General features: G+C 48.5%; 1 protein-coding gene across 13 annotated transcripts in view; it reads right to left on the reverse strand.

Annotated features, from left to right (window-relative positions):
• The window catches only part of PER3 (period circadian regulator 3), a 68,831-nt gene that overhangs the window by 38,649 nt on the left and 6,688 nt on the right, over positions 1–23,494 (reverse strand). For all 13 annotated transcript variants that reach the window (XR_004958822.1, XM_036255130.1, XM_036255122.1 and 10 more), the window contains 9 exons: positions 22,889–22,940; positions 21,523–21,665; positions 19,138–19,216; positions 17,394–17,500; positions 17,011–17,167; positions 12,448–12,553; positions 10,847–10,975; positions 10,312–10,438; positions 660–792 (listed from right to left, as the gene is read on the reverse strand). Coding sequence is in view for 12 of the 13 variants with exons in the window: in XM_036255130.1 (XP_036111023.1) it covers positions 660–792; positions 10,312–10,438; positions 10,847–10,975; positions 12,448–12,553; positions 17,011–17,167; positions 17,394–17,500; positions 19,138–19,216; positions 21,523–21,665; positions 22,889–22,940 (1,033 nt within the window). In the remaining variant the exon portion in view is untranslated. The remainder of the gene's footprint in view (positions 1–659; positions 793–10,311; positions 10,439–10,846; positions 10,976–12,447; positions 12,554–17,010; positions 17,168–17,393; positions 17,501–19,137; positions 19,217–21,522; positions 21,666–22,888; positions 22,941–23,494) is intronic.

Here is a 23,494-nt window from a genome sequence, read left to right on the forward strand (position 1 = left end):
GCCTGCCTCCTTCCCTTTCCCTGCCCCCGTCACTGCGGCCTCTCCTCAGAGAGCAATGGATCCCTTCAACCGCAGAACCCATGGCTGGGCCGAGCCGACTCCCACCTTTACCCTCCACCTCCTCTGCCACGAAGGTGCTGCCGGCCTCTGCCATGCCTGCGGCACACCGCCAGGTGCACAGCTGGTGGAGCTCTCTGTGCCCTGGGATGCTGTGCAGAGGCACTTTTTATGGTTATGGACGTCCAACTGGTTGGAAATTGAAGGAGAGAGAAAATAAACAATTCACGCTGCCGTGACGCTGAACTTGTACTTTCTTCTTTGCTGGCTTCCTCCCGGGCCGCCCCAGCCTGAATCGCTGCATGGTTACCTCTTTTACCATGGGCTTGAACTGATCTTCAAACCCTGCATCCTTTAAATTTGACAAGCTCAGGCTTTGTCTTCTCAAACATTCCTTCAAACAAGGAATGCATCTTCTAATTTTTTGCATCTCCTGAAATATTGAGTATATTATGAACTGTATGTAGTAGGCAGTCCATAAATATCTATTGATTAATAGTGAAAAGTCAGGACAACAACTATTAAAAATTATATAAAAGCTCCACAGTGACAATATATGGTTTTGGAAAAATAAACATGTTATCAAAATGCATGTTTCATACCTGATAACACTATCAATGCAGTTTATTTGCTGATAGGATGGGCTATGCTGATCTTTTCTCAAATCCTCACAAGACTCAGTGTACACACTATTATTTTTCAATGTTTGTAAGGCAGAAATGGCCTTCTGGTCACCTAAAAGAGAATAAAAGTATGCACAATTAAAAATACATTATTCTTGCCCAGCCGGTGTGGCTCAGTGGATTAAGCATCATCCCATGGACTGAGAGGTCCCAGTTCAATTCCCGTTCAGGGCACATGCTGGGGTTGTGGGCTTGATTCCCGGTGCGGGGCGTGCAGGAGGCAGCCGATCGATGTTTCTCACATTGATGCTTCTATCTCTCTCCCCTTTCCCCTCTCTCTAGAAAATCAATAAAAGCATATTAAAAAATAACATTATTCTTAAGAACATGTACTTATTCAGCAAAATTAAATCATGGTACCTTAGAATAAATATATTCAATGGAATATTATGCAGCTATGAAAACGAGCTCAGAACTAAATGCACTGATACAGAAAGCTATCCACATGGAATGGCTCCATGAATGATCACTTTTTAATTTTTTTTTTAAAAAAGGAGTGAAACAGCCGAGACAAAGATGATCAAGGACTAAAACTGGTGGGTGAAAGGCTGACAGGAACTTTCCAACATCAATCTGATGCTATCTGTCCATCATGGCGTCACCGAGAGTGGGCACCGGGCACTGTGTGTATCTTACGTGTCACAATGGAAAGTGCACAGTGCTGCCTGTTGACCTCGTGTCCACAGAACTTCCCACGATGACAGGATTGTTCTTTATTCGTGCCGTCCACCACGGAGGCTACTAACACCACATACAGTGAGTTGGCACTTGAAATGTGGCTGGAGTAACTGAGGAACAAAATTTTCCATTTTATTTCTTTGTAATTAATTTAAGTCGCCAAGTGTGGCTCGTGGCTCCCATATCAGAGAGCAGAGGCAGGGAGAAGAGAAATGCCCCAGGCTGGAGCACTGAAGGACTGAAACCTTTGGTGGTGGGGACTGAAAAAGAGCATCTAGGAAGATAAGAGATCTGTCAATGGGGTGTGGGAAGCCAAGGGTGGAAACTGTTGCAAAGCAGGAGTAACTAAGTTCATCAAATACTCTTGACAGGCTGAGGGAGACACACTAGCTACTGTTGTCATTATTAATAAAGGCCATTTTACCTCCTTGCAAGAGGCTTCTTTGTTTTCAGAGGAAATTATGTTAACTCATTAACTTCTTTAGTTTTGAATTTCAAATACTTTAGACTTAAGGGATTACAAGTAGTCGAGTTCCCATATACCCTTCACCCAGCTTCCACTAACGTAGGATCGTATCCACCCAAGTACAAGGAACAGCGCTGAGACAGGACCAGGGGTACACTAACTGGACAATGGACTCCCCGGACCCCCCCGCTCTCCACTACATGTGAACAGAGCTGAGAGAGGACCAGGGGTACACTAACTGGACAATGGACTCCCCGGACCCCCCGCTCTCCACTACATGTGAACAGAGCTGAGAGAGGACCAGGGGTACACTAACTGGACAATGGACTCCCCGGACCCCCCGCTCTCCACTACATGTGAACAGAGCTGAGAGAGGACCAGGGGTACACTAACTGGACAATGGACTCCCCGGACCCCCCCGCTCTCCACTACATGTGAACAGAGCTGAGAGAGGACCAGGGGTACACTAACTGGACAATGAACTCCCCGGACTCCCCACTTTCCACTACATGTGAACAGAGCTGAGAGAGGACCAGGGGTACACTAACTGGACGATGGACTCCCCGGAACCCCCGCTTTCCACTACATGTGAACAGAGCTGAGAGAGGACCAGGGGTACACTAACTGGACAATGGACTCCCCGGACCCCCCCGCTCTCCACTACATGTGAACAGAGCTGAGAGAGGACCAGGGGTACACTAACTGGACGATGGACTCCCCGGACCCCCCCACTCTCCACTACATGTGAACAGAGCTGAGAGAGGACCAGGGGTACACTAACTGGACAATGAACTCCCCGGACTCCCCACTTTCCACTACATGTGAACAGAGCTGAGAGAGGACCAGGGGTACACTAACTGGACGATGGACTCCCCGGACCCCCCCACTCTCCACTACATGTGAACAGAGCTGAGAGAGGACCAGGGGTACACTAACTGGACAATGGACTCCCCGGACCCCCCGCTCTCCACTACATGTGAACAGAGCTGAGAGAGGACCAGGGGTACACTAACTAGACAATGGACTCCCCGGACCCCCCGCTCTCCACTACATGTGAACAGAGCTGAGAGAGGACCAGGGGTACACTAACTAGACAATGGACTCCCCGGACCCCCCCGCTCTCCACTACATGTGAACAGAGCTGAGAGAGGACCAGGGGTACACTAACTGGACAATGGACCCCCCGGACCCCCCGCTTTCCACTACATGTGAACAGAGCGGAGAGAGGACCAGGGGTACACTAACTGGACAATGGACTCCCCGGACCCCCCCGCTCTCCACTACATGTCCCTTCTCTGTCCCAGGACCCAGCCCAGGATCTCACATTGAATTCAGCTGTCAGTGTCTCCTTAGCCTTTCCTTGTCTTTCACGATCTTGACACTTTTAAAGAGTATAAGGCAGGTATTCCGTAGAAATGCCCTTCAATTTGGGTTTCTCTGATATTTTCTCCCGATCATGGGGAAGGTCACCACAGAAGTGCTGTGTGCTCCTTAGCGCATCATCCCAGGGGTACAAGATGTTAACATGTTCTACCACTGGTGTGTGCACCAGACCACTGGTTAGAGGGTGTCTGCCAGGTCTCTCCTATGTTGTTACTATTTCACAATATAATACGCACTGTAAGCAACACGTTTTAGAGAAATACTTGGAGACCATGCAAATATCCTTTTTATCTTGTTCACCTAGTGGTTGCCCAAGTGTCAAGGTACTTAATGCCACCAACTCCACACTTAAAAATAGCAAACTTGATACATATGAAACTACAATGACTAAAAACACTTTCAACTAATTCTAGCATTCATTGGAGGATATTCCCTGTAGCAATTATTACCGTGAATTTTTTTCTCATCAGCTTTACTGAGATAGAATTGACAGCAGGGTTCAAGGTGTGCACATAACGACCATGCGGAATCCTAACAGCCGTTTCTATATTCCCCATTCCTTCGACATTTATGAATCAACATGTTTCTGCTAGGAAGAGTTTCCCTTTTCCCCTTTCTCTCTCTCTCTTTTTTATCCTCACCCGAGGACATTTTTTTTTTTTTTTTGATATTTTGTTCAGATAGAGTAGGAGGGAGAGAGAGAGAGAGAGAGAAACATCGACATGAAAGGGACACATCGAGTGGTCGCCACCCACATGACCCAACCAGGGCCGGGGACAAACTGCAACCGAGGTACGTGCCCTTAGCGGGAACCGAACCCGGGTCTCTCTGGACCGCAGGCCAACGCTCTAATCTCTGAGCGAAACTGGCCAGGGCCCCTTTCTCTTTTTACTCATCCAATCATTTGTCTTTAGTGTAGGCTCCTGGATATTTATTTGTTGGGTTATAATCCCAGACTATCATTACTTATTTTGTTGCTCAAATTGTCCCAGTTTGGCCACTGGGTGCTCTTTCAAGTTGTCTCCTGTGTGACTTTGACATGCAGCCCCCCATCACACACACACACACACACACACACACACACACACTTTTGAGCACTTCCTTTCGTCCTGCCTCTGGTTTCTTTTATCGGAAAAACATTCAGAAACCAAGACCTGGGTGCCAGGTGTGCCCACTGCTAACTGTGTGCCTCCGCGGAGATGCTCTCGATGGACGAGCTAGTAAACACGTGTGTAACTAAACCTTCTCCCTGCAACTGTCTGTCCGCCCAGCAAAACGGCACGTGTTCCCGCCGACACCTTCCACTCCGACCCAGCACCGCCGAGCTCATTCCAGCATTCCTTCTTCGCTTCCTGTAGCCCCTTTTCCTGACAGCGAGCGATCTGGTCATTGATGCGGTACTGTACACACCTCTTCGCTCAACCCCGGTACACATGCAAAGTAGCTTCTGAGCTGCCGACCCATCCTCTGGAGAGAAACAGGTCCACCAACTGTGACAGTGCGGGCAACATTTATGTTTTGCATTTAGTCCTAGGGCATCCAGTTAAAACCCTAATTTCCCAAGCTACTTAGCTCCTCCACCCCTTCGGTATGTTCATGCCATTCGTTAGATTCATCTGTCGCATAGCATCTTGGGTTCCCTCTTAGTTCTGGGGTGGAATGAGGTGTGCAGATCTACGGTTTTCAACAAAGGCACAAAAAGCTGTGTGTCCGCCACCAGAGTAACAGACAGCACATTTCCACCACTCGGACGTCCCCTCCAGCTGCCCTTTTGTGGCTCGCTCCTTCCCCAACCTTAGCAAACAGTGGTGTTTTCCAGAAGGAATCATGCACCACGTCTCTTCTGGTTCCGGCTTCCTTCACTTAGCTAAATGCACTGGAGACCCTGCATTTGTGACCAAGTCCACCCGTGTTGGGAGTGGTCGTCCACTGTGTGGGTGGCCACAGGATACCCACTCACCTGTGAAATGACACCTACGTTCTTTCCTATTTCTGGCGAGTGGGAATAAGTGTAATAAACATTCATACACAGGTTTCTGTATGAACTTGAGTTTTTATTTCACTTGTGTAAGTGATTAAGAAGAAACTGCTGAGGGATGGGGTACGGATATGTTTAACTTTATAAGAAACAGCTCAATTTCCCCAAAGTGGCAGTATAATTTCTGCTCTACCTTCAGAAATATGTAAGCGTTCCAGTTACTTTGAAATCTTGCCAGAACTCGATACTGTTGTTGGTTCTTCTAACTATAGCCATTCCAATAGGTGTGTGACATTATTTCATGCAGTTTTAAATTCCTAATGACTAATGAGATTGTTTTTTTTTTCATATATTATTTGCCATCTGTACAACATCTAGAAAACTGTTCAGCTCTCTTGACCATCTTTAAATTGGATTATCTACTTATTGTTAAATTTTGAGAGTTCTTTATGTATTTTGAATAACTATTTTATTTTTCAATTATTTTTAAAAATGTTTTTTACTGATTTTGAGAGAGAAAGGAAGGGAGAGATAGAAACATAAATGACAGAGAGACATCGACATCGATCAGCTGCCTCCCGCATGCCCCAGCAGGAGCCCGCAACCTGGGCATGTGCCCTGATCAGGAATCAAACGGGAAGCTCCTGGTGCACGGGTCAACGCTTCACCACCGAGCCACACCAGCTGGGCAAAAATTATTTATCTTAGATGATTTGCAAGTATTTTGTCTCTTCATTGCCTTACTGATAGCTTATTAAAGTCTTTCAAAGAGAAGTTTTAAAATTCTGATAAAGTCCAATTTATCTTGATAAATGTTCCATGTGTCCTTGAGAAAAATATGTGCTATGTTGTTGATGATGAGAGTATTCACTGATGCAATAAGGCCAAGCCAGCTGACAGTTGCTCAGGTGTTGTGAATCTTCACAAATTTTCTACTTGTTTTACTAATTATGAGAAGTATGTTGCAGATTCCAACTTTCACTGTGGATTTATTTCTTCTTGAAGTTTTGATCAGTTTTTGCTTCATGTGCTGAAGCTCTGAAGTCAGGTGCATAGCATTTAGATTGTTACATCATCTTGGAGAACCCACACTCTGGTCATGCAACATGCCTCTGAACCCTGCCAACGCTCCTTATTCCAAGTCCACTCAGTCTACCCTTAATAGAGCTTTCACGCTTTCTCCTGACTCTTGTTAGCACAGTATATATATTTTTAACCTTTTTCTTTTAAACTGTTTTTATTTTCAGAATGGGTTCTTATAGATAATACACATCTGAATCTCCTTTTTTTTTTCTTCATCCACTTTGATCATTCCTGCCTGTTAACCGGTACACTGAGATTACCCACAGTTAGGGTGATCACTGATACAGCAGAATTAACAGAAACCACCTTGCCAGCTGTTTTCTAATTGTTCCACCTGGGTTTGTTGTTGTTTATTTTTTCCTACCTTTCTGCCTCATTTTGGGTTAAGTGTTTTAAAATTCTATTTTATCTCCTCTATGACATTATTTGTACTTTTTAGAAAATTGTTTGTAGTAATTGCCCTAAAACCTACAATATATATCATAAAGGATTTAGTTTCTACCTCCAAATGATATACTGCTTCAAGTGTAGTTTAAGGACTGGACAATAGTATATTCCCAATGCCTGCAGTATTGTCACTGAGCCATAAACGCAGAATGCCGATTTTGTTTCAGTTAGTTACCTTTCAGAGCAATGAAAAATAAGTGAAAAATAAGTAAAAAGTATTCCATTTACAGTGCCTTCCATTACCTTGCAGAGATCTGAGTCTTGTGTGTATCATTTCTTTCGCATTCCTCACGGTAAATCTGCTGGCAACACCTTCTCAATTTCTATTGAGAAAATCTTTACATCTCCCTCATTTCTGAAAGACAGTCTCCAGCAGGTGTAGAATTCTACACCGACAGTTCTGTCTTGAAGACTGTCCCCTACTGTCTTCTGTGCTGCAGAGTTTCTCAAGGGGCGTCTGCTGTCGTTCTGAGCTTTGCTTCTCCGTCTGCAGTCTCTTCCTCTGACTGCCTTCTGGATGGTCTTTATTCTTTTCGGCAGGTTGACCGATATGCTCAAGTGAGTGGTGTTTTTATTTTGTGGTGGGTGTTTCTTTTTTTCTTCCTTTTTTTTGTATTTCCATTACTTAATGCTCTTTGGATCTGTGGGAAATCTTGGCCATTATTTCTTCAAGAATTTCTTCTGGAATTCTAGTTACTCATCTGACAGAACATTTAATATTGTTCAAAAATTCCCAAGATGCTCTATTCTGTACGTTTCTCTCTGTGTTGCGTTTGCGCAGTTTCTATCTATCCATCTCTAGGGTTCGGATGCTTGCCCAGCTGAGTGCCCGGCGTGCATCCATCTCTACCCAGCACCCTCACACCTCCGCTCAGCCTTTTACACGCCCCTCTATGCTGTGACTCCCCGTGGGGCCTTGCGCATCGCCTACTTTGTCCATCAGAGCTTTCAAGGAGTTTCTCACAGTTACTTTAAATTCTCGGTCAGACGGTCCCAACATCTGTGTCACACCCGACTCGCTCTGATGACTGCTTTGTCTCTGGCGAGTTTTCCTTGCTTTTCCACATGCTGCATTTGTTGAAAGCTGCACACCTTGTGTAGGACAGCGGAGCCTGGGCACGCCTCCCTCTGCGAGGCTTGTGTTTGCATTCATCTTGTAAGGGTCACGTCAGGGCGAGGTTGTTCTAGGGTTTTGCTCAGTGCACCCCAGCTTTCAGAGTTCCCTGAAGGTACACTGCGCCTCAGCTGGTGGCTGGTTTGCTGACAGCCGTTCTTTCAGTGTTTGCTCCGCTGTCAGCTTGCGGCCCTGCCTTTGCACGGTGCATCAGAGAACGCCTGTCTCTTGCCAGTTACCGAGTCCTGCTACCCTGCGCCCGCCTCCAGGCACGCAGCTCACTCCTCCCTGCAGGTGTGGGTCTCCCTAGGCTCAGGCCTGTTGGCCACCCTGTCACCCCAGCACTCTGATGGGTTCGAGAGAGACCAGGAGCTCGCTCTCTGTCTCTGCAGGCACGGGTGTCTCCCCAGGCTCAGGCCTGTTGACCACCCTGTCACCCCAGCACGCTGATGGGTTCGAGAGAGACCAGGAGCTCGCTGTCTGTCTTCCTTCCTTGTGCGTCCGGAATGATGCTCATTCCAGCCCCCCACCCCCACCCCCGAGCAGGAGCCAAGCACTCCCTCTGCACGGCTTCCACCCACGGATCATCCGTTTTCACGCAGGCAATGCCTCCTCCCAGGAGAGGCACATCCGGTTTTCCCCAATTCCCCCAATTCCTTCTCTGGCAGTTGGATTCAGCCTCGGTAGCTGACGAGGGGCTTTACCTCTCTCTGCTGCTGCGTGCCCTTCCATATTAAGTTCTAACATTTCCCTTCCTATTCTACCTTCAAGTATAACCTGCCCTTATTCCTGTTGGTTCTAGCACCCTGCACAGAAAGCACGTGTATGATAGTCACTTCGTATTTTCCTTTTCACTGGTGTACAGCTCCACTCAATTTCTAACATTTAAATTATAACAGGATTCTTAAGTTGCACACTTGTTTCTTGAGTAAAGAGTACTAGATTTTTTAACTAGTTCTTTAAACTTGTAGGTCTTAAAATGTTAATAAAATCAAGATGCCCAAGTAACATTAGTTCTCCAAACTCATACCAAATGGCAAAGGATTTTTCCTTCCCCCAAAATCGTATCCTATGTGTGTGAGTCAAATATAGCACAACTATAAGGAGTAGGAAAATTTCACCTTCTAAAATAGCAGTGTAAGCACACACAGTTGGCTGCAGCTTAAAATGTATAAAATGGTAAGTGATGGAGTACTGATGTCTGCTTAAATATATGCCTCCGGAGCCACAGTGCTGGTACGCCCAGACCAGTGGCAGATGACAGCAAACGGGACAAGGCAGGGGGGAGAAGGATTTCCACTCTGGGAGGAAACACAGAGGTCAGGACCCGAAGCTGTGGCACTAGTGCGAGGCCCCAGCCCAAGCCAGACCCAGTGGCACTGACTGGACCAGACAACAAAAGAAACATTTAGAAAATTCAGATTTAAAATCAACCCAAAGAATTTTTTCTGCCAAGACATGGGGTAATGACCCACAGCAAGAAAGGCGTTTGAGATGACTCCTCGGGTGGAGAGGGAACCCGATGGTTTCAGGGACGCGGAAAGTTGTTACTTCTATCTCGTGCCCTTACAGCTAGAGAAGAAACACTGACACCAAGCCTCCTACCCGGGGGAACAGAAAACACTGGGCAGGGACTCGCTAAACCCGGAGGGCATCCCGTGGGCGCCAGTGCGCCACGCCCAGGAGCAGGGATGTGAGCTTCTGTTGTGTGAATCATGTCAAGTCCCCAAACCCTTACTACCATTGACCTTAGAAAAAATTCCACTTCTACAGTGTAAAATACCCACTTCTGACAACGACAGAGGCCAGTCCTCACATTTAGCCCCAAATCTGTAAGGACTCCCCAAATCATATTAACATTCAGGGAGAAAAGTGAAGGGAAAGTTAGCTAAATGAGCAGTTAATAAAACGTGATCCACGTTATCGAACTGTCCTCGGCTACAGGATGCAGGTAGGTTCAATTTTCACAATGAAGCAATTACCACGACCAGCCCAATTCGTGTGGCGTGCTGCTCACCTCCGCCGAGAAAAGCACACACGTGTCAGGAAAGATGCCAAGTGTCTCATTCATCTTAGGTCAGAAGCATGCTATTTGTTTGAGATGACGGAAAGGAATCAGGATTCTAATACACTTAACTGTCTGAAACATATCCAAACGGACCCTGGTTTCCAGAGGCTCCTCTGGGGGCATCTACGACTGTGCTGGGTGATCAGAAACGCCAAGTAGGTAGCAGAAGTGCTTCCCCTGCATTCTGAGGCCACCCGGCTCGCAGCGGTATTTGCTGCGCACTGTCACCATTACTACGATGGCTGGACAGGCAACTACCAACAGCAGCAGTGCAGCTTCGTGGCTTTGGGCTCACACACTCCGCTCTGCACGGGAGAGGACAGGGGAGGCGGTCCAGGGGCCCTGCGGACTCACCACCAGGCCGTCCAGTGCGCGTCCCCACCGCTCGCTTGCTGGGCGACTTGGTCATTGACTCGATGTACAGCTGCTGGCCCAGGGTTTTAATTTTGTTTACACTGGCATAGACCTGCTGCAAAGTCAACTAGGGAAAAGAACAAAATAGGTTTCAAATATTATAAAATGAACATTAAAAGGCACACAAACCCAGTACATTAAACTTCTGGTTCTCAGAACTCATGATGAAAAGCACAGTAACAGCCTTAATCACCCTCCCTCCCGGCCCCGTCAGCAGCACAAGCGAAGCTTTGAGCAACTCTGTTCACAATACGCTTTTAGAAAGCACGCTAGGAACCCAACTACGGCTTTCCAAAGACGACGCTCGCTTTTCCAGACAGTTCCCATACTACAGTGGATGAGAATGTCTGCTGGCAGGGGGGTCCCCAGGTCGGGAGCATGCCCCAGAAGCCGGTGCAGCCGCAGACCAGCACTGGGACCGTCCCGGGGACCATCCCGGGGTCGGAGGAGGAGCACGGCGCCCGCGCCCACTCACCGGCTCCTTCGGGGCGTCCTCCGCGCAGGGCCCGCTGGACTCGCTGGAGGAGGCGGCGCTGGCCTGCTGCTCCTGGGACCCGCTGCTGCCCAGGCTGCCGTAGCCGCTGGAGCCGCTCGCGTGCACCGGCTGCGAGGACAGAGGCCCCGTTGGGGTTACTGGCTCTCTGGCGGTTAGGGGGGAGGTGCAGCATGATCTGCTCAGAGCGTATCGAAAATCCTCAGAAACTGAAGATTAAATCTCTGAAATCCTAAATCAGGGGTGTGCGGGATGAAGCTCTCACCCTGACGCCGACGCAAAAGACATCCCATCTCATGCCAACAATTTTCAAGAGCAACGTCTAGTTTTCTAGTCTAAGTGGGGATTTTTAAAACAAAAAAATTTTTAAGCCAAGTATAACTCACCAAAATATGAAAATAACTTGTTCTTTTTTTTTTTTTTTTTAAATTCTCACCTGAGGACATTTTTTGCATTTATCTTCAGATAGAGCGGGAGGAAGAGAGAGAGAAACATTGATGTGAGAGAGACACATCGAGTAGCTGCCACCCACACAACCCCATCCGGGCCAGGGACAAACTACAACCGAGGCACGTGCCCTTAGTGGGAACTGAACCTGGGACTCTCTGGACTGCGGGCTGACGCTCTAACCGCTGAGCCAAACCGGCCAGGGTGAAAATAACTTGTTCTTTATGCCAAGTTTAGACTAGACAGAACAAACTAAATACACACCATAGTTTCTCCACAAACGCCCCAGGTTCTTTATGAACTAGAGAATTTTTTTGGTTAATCCTCACCTGAGGATATTTTTTCCACTGATTTTTTTAAAGAGAGTGGAAGGGAGGGAGGGAGGAAGGGGGGACAGCGAGGGAGGGAGGGAGAGAGAAAGAGATAGAAATATCTATGTGAGAGAGACATATCGAATGGTTGCCTACCACACACGCCCCTACCGGGGCTGGGGATCAAAGCTGAAACCCAGGTGTGTGCCCTTGACCAGGAATTGAACCTGAGCCCATTTGGTGCTCGGGCTGCTCTAACCACTGAGCAACCCTGGCTGGGCAAACCCTACAGATTTTATGAAAGACCCTACCCCACCATCAGTACATACTGTACAAGTTTACTGACGGATTCTCCAATAGAAATCATTTTGGGTACTTGTTTTCAACAAGCAGTTGAAACTTTCAACAAAAGTTTCCTACTATTGTGTTATAATAACCAGATACTGAGACTGGCTAGCCCTCTCCCCGACCTTGAAATTTGGAATTATTCTAGAAAACTCCAAAACCCAGGGGCCACACACACTGGTGGAGCCTGGAACATGAGAAGAATTCTCTTGTTCAGAAATAACTTCTCTGTCTTACCACTTACTATGACTCTGTTGTCTTAAAATGAGTTCTTACAAAATGTTCTGTGTGTTTAACACAGAAAAAGGAAAAAAAATCAGTAAAATTTAATTTAAAAACAAAGGAAGACAGAAATTGCTGAAATGCAGCGATAAGGATCCCTCTGCAGTTTATTTTTGTGACGCGACTTCACAAAGACAGAATTAAAATAAAACGGATGGCGGGTATTTAGTGTGTGTTTTTTAAAATCTCTCATTTTACCTGTAACAGGAGTTTGTGAATTTGTTCTTGTAATTCTGTTATGTCTGTGTCATTACTGCTCGTCTTTTCTACTCTGGTGGCAAAAACGTCCTCGTTCAGTGGGCTCCTACAAAACACACGCGGGAGGCTGAGCCAAGCAGTTCAAAATTCATTCACAGCGAAGTCCAAAGTGATTTTTCATGTTCAAATAATAAAGCTACGTTTTCACAAAGCAAGCCTTGGACTCCCGAGAGAGACGGCAGGAAGCTGACACTGTTCACGGAGCAGAGAGCACACGGATAGCAAGGGGACAGGGACAGGGACAGGCTCCCAAGCCCCCCGTGCTCTTCCCGCTGCCGGTGCAGCACTGCTTCGTGCATCTTCGACCAGCACACGCCGCCTCCTCGGCTACTGGAATGTCCTCAACAGCGGATTTCAAAATGGAAGTGACCTACTGCAGGAATTGTAGGACCCTACGTTTGCCAAAAGTTTGATGTTTAAAGCCCCTGATCACTCGAGCTCGGTGATCAAGATGATCTGCGACACACCCTAGTGGTCAAAGCGTGGCCGTCACACCCCTTCATGTCCCATCTATGCTCCACTTGCGAGCACTTGCCATCGGCCACCTGAGCCCGGCGAGGGGCAGACCGGCCCACAGGAGGAGAAGGACAGGACTGTACTCGCTTTACCACCCAGTAAGAACTGGCCTCTTCTCAACCCCGTGCTGTGCCAGGCACTGTGCCAAGTGCTCCACCAGGCACGACCACCTGGACCCGAGGTGAACACTTGTTCCAAGTCACCCAGCTGGTGAGGGCTGAGCAGGGAGTCAGGAAGGGACCAGCACCTGCCCCATGGGACTGCTCTCAGTATCTCAGTAAAGCAAGCATGTTAACGAGGTCCCGAGTCAGACCCGTTGCCCCCTAGTCCTCAGAGCCCACGGAGCAGGACTCCCCTGCCGCAGAGCTCACAGCCACGCGGCAGCAGGCGGGCTGGACCTGCATGGCCGACCCGAAAGCCGTGCTGTGCTTCCCCGTCACGCGGCCCAATTCCCTGCAAACTGAAACACTTCCCAGAGACAGAAAGCATCACACACCACACGGGTGTTAGCTGTGTCACAGGAGCCAGGGAGGGCTCCACCTTCGGAGAGCATGTCCCTTGTCACTCGGATCCCTCAGCTCTGAGCCCGTGGAAGGTGACATTATCTACCAGCTCTGCATGGTGCACCTTGGACCTAAGTGACAAATGGCACTTGAATGCACAGCCGGACCCACCACAGCTTTTACTTAAATGTCAGCTCTGCTGCCTGCCTTCCCTTGGGGTCCGGCTGTCTCATCCGTCATGTTCACCCCTGTGGCACCTACAACAGTGCCCGGCACAGAATGGAACGAGCGTCGATGGAGGTCAGTCTGGGGACCACGCACACAGGACCCATGAGCTACACGCATTGCACTGTGGGTCTGAACGTCTTCCCCAGGTGCCTGGGCTTTAGATTTCAAGTGAAATTCTAAAATGGAAACAGAACAGACTGTCGTGGTCTGAGACTTAGATACTCTTACTGGTGGAACTTTCTACAAAGCTAAGTTGCCTCTTCAATCAGCACTGATCTAAGTCAAAGTGCCTACCGCTGGGTGACAGACGCAGCCCTGACTGACAAGTGGCCCAGCAGCCGCTGGCCAGGACCCGGCAGTGGGAGTGAGGAAGGGGGCCTGCATCCAGCTCCCTGCAACTTGCCCCCACGGGACCCGGGAAAGTTCCTCTACTTCACCGACTACGGATTTTCTGTGCAATGAGTGCTCCCGGCACCTGCCTGCCCGCGGCACCTGCCTGCCCGCGGCACCTGCCTGCCCAGAGCTGCTGGGAGGGGCCCAGAGAGAGATGGGAGGGGCCCTGCTAGACTCTCAGCCCCTTCCCCATCCAACCGCCACACCTGCCTGAACCTGCTGTCCCTCTCCACTCACTGCCCACGGCCCTGGGTGACAGGACGGCAACGAGTGTCTGTTTGTCCTCCATTCCCAGGGCCTGGCAGTGCCTGGCACAGCAGGTGGTCCATGGGTACTTATGTAAGGAACTGCATTCATATAACTGTGTAAATAAAGGGTAACTATTTAACAGGACAGATCAGTACCTACTAGACTCAGTTCTTCCCCTCCCATAACCTGGGGCTTGAGATGTGAATTCAGTGCAACTTTAAGCCTGAGAAGGCACTGGGGGCCCTCATGCGCCAGGTGGCTTCACGCGTACCCAATCAAAGAACTCAAAGGACAACATGGGAGCCAGGACTGTCTCCAGCACGACGGGAGGGTACACAGACCAACCGACAGACACCCAGACGGACGTCTCATATTCATTAGTCCAAATTCAAACTCAGCAAGCGTCGATTGTGTTTTCATTTCCCAATCAGTTTCCCCACTGAAAAAAAAAAGTCCTTTCTAACCATCATGACAGGCACTTACTCAGCAGTCCTAGTTATTATCCGAGCGACCGGATCAGTTCTGAGCCACGTCGGTCTCAGGAGCCAGGGCGGCAAGGACCCCATTCTCCCAACCAGGGCGCAGGCCTGCTCTGCCGAGGCCAAATCCCGGGCGCGGGGAGGCGAGAGCACCCTGGGGCCCCGCCTGGCCACGCTGTACACGCTCCCCCACAGTCCAAGACGTGCATCTCCGGTAGACCGGGCGCGGGGAGGCGAGAGCACCCTGGGGCCCCGCCTGGCCACGCTGCACACGCTCCCCCACAGTCCAAGACGTGCATCTCCGGTAGACCGGGCGCGGGGAGGCCAGAGCACCCTGGGGCCCCGCCTGGCCACGCTGCACATGCTCCCCCACAGTCCAAGACGTGCATCTCCGGTAGACCGGGCGCGGGGAGGCCAGAGCACCCTGGGGCCCCGCCTGGCCACGCTGCACACGCTCCCCCCCAGTCCAAGACGTGCATCTCCGGTAGACCGGGCGCGGGGAGGCCAGAGCACCCTGGGGCCCCGCCTGGCCACGCTGCGCACGCTCCCACAGTCCAAGACGTGCGTCTCCGGTAGACCGGGCGCGGGGAGGCCAGAGCACCCTGGGGCCCCGCCTGGCCACGCTGCGTACGCTCCCCCACAGTCCAAGACGTGCGTCTCCGGTAGACCGGGCGCGGGGAGGCGAGAGCACCCTGGGGCCCCGCCTGGCCACGCTGCGCACGCTCCCCCACAGTCCAAGACGTGCGTCTCCGGTAGACCGGGCGCGGGGAGGCCAGAGCACCCTGGGGCCCCGCCTGGCCCCGCTGCGCACGCTCCCCCACAGTCCAAGACGTGCGTCTCCGGTAGACCGGGCGCAGGGAGGCCAGAGCACCCTGGGGCCCCACCTGGCCACGCTGCGCACGCTCCCCCACAGTCCAAGACGTGCGTCTCCGGTAGACCGGGCGCGGGGAGGCGAGAGCACCCTGGGGCCCCGCCTGGCCACGCTGCGCACGCTCCCCCACAGTCCAAGACGTGCGTCTCCGGTAGACCGGGCGCGGGGAGGCCAGAGCACCCTGGGGCCCCGCCTGGCCCCGCTGCGCACGCTCCCCCACAGTCCAAGACGTGCGTCTCCGGTAGACCGGGCGCGGGGAGGCCAGAGCACCCTGGGGCCCCGCCTGGCCACGCTGCGCACGCTCCCCCAGTCCAAGACGTGCGTCTCCCGGTAGACCGACCACTCTACTCTATGCTCACGTGCACGCTGTATGACAAAATGAGAAAGACACCTCAGTCTCAGCCCCTCATGGGGAGCTGTTTAATTTCTGTGCCTAAAAATAGGCATCAAAGGGAAACCTATGGCTCAGTCAAGGAACCTACAGGTCAATTTTAAATGGACCGAAAAGCCAAGGGCTGGGAACTGTTAGGCGACGAGGCTGGGCCAGGCTGTCTAGGTCCATTTCACAGGCTGTTACACGAACAGGTAACAGCAATCAGGCTGCAGTCAGCCTGCTGGCAGGAAAGTAAATATGAAAGAATCTAATTTTAACAAAACAGACACAAAAAAGTCACATTTGACAGCAGAAGGCTGAAAGAAAAAGTTTTACATGCTCAATAAAGAGAACTTTAAAATTCCAAAAAGGTAAAAAAAATATATATTTTACCCATAATCACAACTAAAACATATTCCCTTCCAACCTTCTTTTTCACGTCTCAGAGTGTTTGTTTTAGGTGTAATTGTAAGCATCTGCTATAAATAACCTTCCATGCCGCTTTTCACATCTAACATCAATTTCCTGTGTATCACCTCCGTGAAAATTTTATTGACCAATACAACAATATGTCAAGCAAATATTCCAGTTTAGTTAACGATGGACAGTTAAGCTAGTGTCAGTCTGCCATTACTATGAAATCACCTTGCAAGATATGTCTTTTCTTTCTATTGCTGCTCTGTGTCCAGCCACACTTCTTTGGAACATTCCCAGAAGGGGCCCCTCGGGTCAAGGAGAGAAATCTTCCAAGGCCTATCACACACTGTCAGGTGTCTTCCAAACGTACCGTAAAAAACCTGCTTCGTTTGGTTCACGTGCTGGTTAGTGGACGAAGGAATGCTATTTTGGAGAGAAGGACGTTTTAGAAAACATGCAAACCGAAGGCCTTACGTGCGAACTCTGTGCCGCCCCATGATGAGAGAGACCTTGCGGCTCCAGGGGTTCACGAAGCCGGACCAGCTGGAATCCAGGACGACGTAATCGCCGTTGTGCGCGCAGAACCGCATGGGTGAGTGTTCGAAGGGAGGGTGGCCCGCACACTTCAACACTGCAAAACAGCACGACGAATCAAGAATTCCACGCGAACATCTCACATGTCATTTTAGGCACGTGTTTATGAATGTTTTAGAATGTCAAAGTAGGAAAAAAAGTTGTTTTAGCAGTTTCAACACATTACTTGCCTGGTGAAGGTTAAGCTCTAATAAGAAATGAAATGAAAAGTTAGATCGATGATTAAGAAAATAATTTCCTCCCTTAAAGAAGTAGGTCCTCACCTTTTTGGTGAATGGCAACCATCAGAGAACGGTCTTCTGGGTGCAAATACGTAAGGATGGACATTCCGATCAGATCCTGAGGTAGGTATCCCAGCAAAGGCACGGCTCTGGACACAGACCCAGACACGCAACAGGTAAGTAGTTCTCATACTCTACGTATTTATTTATATTTTTTCTTTATTGATTTTAGAGAGAGAGGAAGGAGAGATAGAAACATTGATGAGAGAGAGCATCGACTGGCCGCCTCCTGCATGCCCCCCACTGGGAATCAGGCCCACAACCTGGTCATGTGCCCTGACCGGGAATCGATCTGGCGACCTCTTGGTGCAGGGTAGACACTCAACCACTGAGCCACAATGGACGGGCACATACTTTAAAAAAATACTTCTTTATTTTAAATATGAAAAAAAAGATACACAAACACTGTGAGTAAATAGTCACGTAATCTAAGAAATATTGGTCATCTGAGTCGTTGCATCAAAACCATGCAGGGAACCGGCTGAAACACAGATTCCCGGGCTCACCGCAGGCTAACAGGTCAGAATTTCTGGGGTGAGACCAGAAATCTGTATATATATTTTTTAATCCTCACCCGAGGACATTTTTCCATTTTTTTGTTCAGACAGAGTGGGAAGGAGAGAGAGAAACATCAACGTGAAAGGGACACATCGAGTGGCTGCCACCCGCATAGCGGGAACCGAACCCGGGTCTCTCCGGACCGCAGGCCGACGCTCTAATCGACTGAGCCACACCAGCCAGGGTAAGTTTCTGACCTTTTTGCTTCACACTTATGTGTGACATGGTGCTTGTTATCCAGATTTTGAGATTTCACGAATGAGAAAAATTTTAAAGTAAACTTGGGGAAAATGGAAGATACTGATCAAGGGACAACAATGTTTTATTTTTCCAAATAAAGAGATTAAAAAAACAATAAGCAGCTAATATTCATCATCACTATTTAAATAAAAAGAACTATTTTAACACCTAAAACAATAGGCAGGACATATAAGCTCAAAATACGTAACAATTCTTTAAATTAAATAAATTCTGTTTCAGCCCTGGGCAGTTTGGGCCAGCAGTTAGAGCATCGGCCTGTGGTCTGGAGAGACCTGGGTTCGGTTCCCGCTAGGGGCACGTACCTCGGTTGCAGTTTGTCCCCGGCCCTGGTTGGGTCATGCGGGAGGCAGCCACTCGATGTGTCCCTTTCATGTCGATGTTTCTCTCTCTCTTTCTCTCTCTCCTTCCCACTCTATCTGAACAAAAAATAGAAAAATGTCCTCTGGTGAGGATTAAAAAATCAAAACAAAACAAACAAATAAATAAATTAATTAATTCTGCTTCATACACACAAAACAAAGTCATCAACTGGTGTTGCAAACACCTGTCTAGTGGAAATAACCCTGGAATAGGTGTTGGGGCCGGAGTCTTGGCGTCACCTTGACTGTGATGACACCACCCCTGTTCTTGGCAAACTGGCCCCGGGCTCACCGTCCTCTGGTGTAACAGTCCCTGACTCGCCTAACGCAGACTGTTGTGACGTCGAATACAACGTGCAGATCTTAGACACATCACAGGCAAGAAATTTATATTAGAAATTTAGACAACACGATTTCAAACTAACAAAAATCAAATGGATAATGGATATCAGATACGTAATGGAGGAGTATGTGAGCTTAGGTAAACCTTTTCATATTTGTATTTATTCTCAGAAACAAATTTCTTTTAGGCTTAAAGGAGTACTTACCGTTCATCTATTTCAAGAAAGACACACCCTGGAGTGTGTGTTGTGGTAAAAATTCTTTTATCCACTGGGATTCGAGGAGCTACAAAAAAGTAGAGATTCATTTAAAGGCAAGTATCTAATTAATAATCCACTTAACTAACCACTTAAAATTTCTTTACAAAATGGTGACATCTGCCCTGGCTAGTATTACTCAGTGGTTAGAGCACTACCCTGCAGACTGAAGGTTTGCAGGTTCGATTCCTAGTCAAGGGTATGTAGCTGGGTTGCAGGTTTGATCCCTGGCCCTGGTCAGGGTCCTGAGGGAGGCAACCAATCGATGTCTCTCTCTCACAGTGATGTTTCTCTCTCTCTCCTTCCCTTCCACTCTATCAGAAAATCAATGAAAAAATATCCTTGGGTGAGGATTAACAACAACAACAAAAGAAATGGTGACATCTTACTTAGGGGTGGCCTTTGAGCAGCCAAAGCAACAGTTAGGTGATAATTTTCATTATCACAGACATTTTAATTAGGTCAAAATGTCATGCCTACTACAGTTATTTTTTAAAAGAGAAAGTCTGTGCACACTGTCTAGCTTGCACATCACAAATAATAGTCAAGATGGAGCACCTTCAAGTTCAGGAGCCAACAGTTCGGGCATTCTTAGAGGCTGTACATAACTAAGCATACAGGTCTTGAAACGTCAGTACGATATGAACATCTGTCATCTGTGCAATAAAATTGGTACGGTCAGTTCGGCCATGGCTTGCTTTGCAAACACAGTGATTACTACAGCAGGGAACCATTCGAGCATCATGCTGATGCTGCATTTGCTTGGGCACAATTTCATTTGCAAGAAACATGACACGAGTGCAGAAAACATGGAACTGAATGGAGTCACACACAGGAACACGCCACTTCCATGTGCTATCACACTTTTCAGAACTTCGGTCTTCCCTCAGACAGCCTCCCACCCTTCACAGTCATTCCGACGACCGCACCCCCAAGCACACTGGGGCTTTTCCACAGCGAGGAGCCCCACTACTGTGTGTACTGTTCGGGTACCTCTCTTTTCTTCACATTTTTAAAAATTTTATTTTTCAATTACAGTTGACATTCCGTATGATTTTATTTTAGTTTCAGGTGTACAGCATAGTGGTTAGACAATTATATAATTTACAAAGCGATTCGCCCCGATAATTCTAGTATCCATCTCACACCATACAGTTATTACATTATCATTGACTATATTCCCCATGTTGTACTTGACATCCCTGTGACTATTTTGTAACTGCCAATTCCTATTTCTTAATCCCTTCCCTTTCTCACCCATCCCCCCAGCCCCCTCCCATCTGGTAAACCCTCTGTGTGTTCTGTATCTATGAGTCTGTTTATTTTGTTCATTGATGTTATCCTTTAGATTCTACATATAGTGACATCATGTGACATTTGTCTCTCTCTGATTTATTTTACTTAGCATAACACCCTCTAGGTCCATCCATGTTGTTGGAAATGGTAAGATGTTATTCTTTTTTATGGCCAAGTAATATTCCATTGTACATACACGTGCCACACCTCCTTTATCCAATTGTCTGTTCATGGGCACTTAGGCTGCTTCCATATCTTGGCTATTGTAAACAACGCTACAATAAACATAGAGGTGTATGTATCTTTTTGGATGAATGCTTTGGATTTCTTCAGATATATACTCAGAAGGGAGTTGCTAGATCATACAGTTCTATTTTTAATTTTTTGAGGAACCTCCACACTGTTTTCCATAGTGGTTGCATCCATTTCATTTCTTAATCATTTAATGTTTAAAGCTATTATTGTTTCTAATAGATTTGTCTTATATGTAATGTGCTTAAGTGTTCAAGCACTGTGCCCGCCCCAACTTCATTTCCCCAGAAGCTCTGTGGTTTTCATTCTGTGTGATTTTTTTCGCCTAGGATGGTCATCTTTAGAAAAGCATATGCCACGTGACAGCAGAACTGACTGATGTGCATTTTAAAATGTAGTTCTGTCATCAGGACATATAAACCACACCAAAAAGTTCATACTCACACACGGCAAAAACCAAGGGGTTTCAAAACACTTTTGAAAACAGAAATCCATTCTGGTGGCCTCACTGTGCAACAATTTCAATGCTCTTATTTCACACATGACAGAAGCCAAAGGCCACCGGATGTCCCCAGCGGAGAAAGGGTCAGAGGACGGAGGCTCTGTGGCGAGTCCCTGCGTGACCCTCGGGCTGAGGGAAGGAGAGGTCTGCACGGGGCGCCAAGGTCAGGGAACAGACCCGGGAAGCCGGCTGCAAGTGCCGAGTCCAGGGCGAGCGAAGGCCCGCTCGCTGCCCTCCCACGGCCAGAGTGGACGGGACGTCCGACAGCAGGCGCTGCTACCTACCTTCGTACCCGGAGTGAATCTTCTCGGCCAGCAGGAGACAGCAGGGCTCGGGTTCGGGCCAGGCGGAGCCCCGCACGTGAATCAAATAGGGGATCACCCGGAAGGGGCAGCAATGCTCCTGGCGCGCCCCGTCTTCACCTCCGCTGCAAAGAACAGACACGGTTCTGGGCCGTCCGGACACGTTCACGTGGCCTGATGTGAAACGCGGCTCGGCAATGTCTTACTGGTAATTTCTGAGAGAGACGGAGCCTGGTCTAAAACACTTAAACATATTTATCTTTAAAAGAAGGGCACTGTTCGTTTAAATGCTGAAGACCCAAGGGTGATCCTAGTGCTCACTACGCAGTGGGCAGGAGGGTCACGGAGAACTGGCCGGGGTCACCGGGAGCGTGAGTGGAACCAGGCACGCCACACCTCTCCTCCTGGCCTCCCCCTGCAGTCCCGGGCCCACTGCCTCTGCCTCTGCCGTGAAGTGTAGGGCTCCCAACACCATCCATGTGTTGACGACCTGATGGCTGTTTCCAGCCTGGATTTCTCCCCTGAACGCCAGCCAGATTCAGGTACCAATGCCTAACTGCTATCACAAATGTCTGACTGTGAAAGTAACATTAATGTGAACGTAACGTTAACATATCAGTAAATTGAGAAAAAAAAATCACTAACTTCTACGAGAGATCAACCACTATTACAATTTTGCTCTATTTTCCTCTAGATTAGTATTTCTGGACCTCTTAGATCCTTGTCATAGGTATACCTCTCTTGCTTTCTTTCAAGTTATCCAAAATTTCAAAAATGAATTTTAAAGGTGACTAAACTACTAAAAGCAAACAAAACCCAAAGAGCCCAAACAACGGTCCTCTGAAGGTGTGAACGACCAGGCGTTCTTACGCCCCAGATTAAGCATCATCTTTCTCGCCCTGGCCAGTCTGGCTCAGCTGTTCGTGTCAGCCACAGACCGAAGGGTTGCGTACTTGATTCCCGGGCAAGGGCTTCTACCTGAGTTGCAGGTTCGATCTCTGGCCCTGGGAAGCAACCAACTGGTGTGTCTCTCTCACACTGATGTTTATCTCTCCCCCTGCCCCGGGCCCCCACCTTCCATTCTATCTAAAAATCAATGGAAAAAATACTCTCAGGTGAGGATTAACAACAACAAAAAGAGATCTTTCTCATCTTTTTTCCTATTGCATTATCTACTTTTCTTGCGAGGGTATGTTCCTTTTCCAAAGCCAAATACAAATTTCTTGTGGCAAGAACCAAGTCTTGTCTTTTGTGTCCACAACAGGCCTCGTGAGTACAAAAGGCTCCAAGGACGTGCTAAGTAAAACCAGAGCGCAGCCCGAGGGGCCTCTGCAGCCCCTGCACTTACCGGATCCTGCAGAAAAAGGACTTCACGGGAGCAAACTCGTATCGCGACGATTCTGGGGACAAAGACAGACTGTCACACACCCGCAGAGAAACTGCAGAGCAGCTCGTCCGCACTGTCATCGCACAAGCAAGAAACTACTTTTAAGAGGGGGATACTCTGATTACAATAGGACTCTGCCCCGTCACCTCGAGGTCCAGTCACATCCAGGGTGGTCCAGGGCTTTCCCATTCTAACAGGGACCCCAGGGAAGGCAGGGTGTCCCTCCGAGTCTCTCCCTTACTGCCTCCTGTGGTCCCTTCTGTATTCCCGTAACTGCCCAAAGCCATTACGTCCAAAGTCAATGTATAACCCTCTGACAGTTACTTTGGCGGTAGTATTCTAGTCCACTGCAACAGTCGGACGTGTCTGGGAAATGCAGAATTAGACCGCTATGGTTTGTAGGTATGTGAGATACAAATCTCTCACTTTTCTTTCCTCGGATACAACCCCCAAAGTTGTGATCCTCGGTTAAAAGACAATCATTTTACGACTCGTGTGTTGGTAAACTAACGCCCAGAAAACTGTACTGACAGTGTCATTAATCACATTTCTCATAACCCTCACGCC

This window comes from Molossus molossus, unplaced genomic scaffold (assembly GCF_014108415.1).
Source record: "Molossus molossus isolate mMolMol1 unplaced genomic scaffold, mMolMol1.p scaffold_m16_p_12, whole genome shotgun sequence".
Taxonomy (NCBI): Eukaryota; Metazoa; Chordata; class Mammalia; order Chiroptera; family Molossidae; genus Molossus; species Molossus molossus.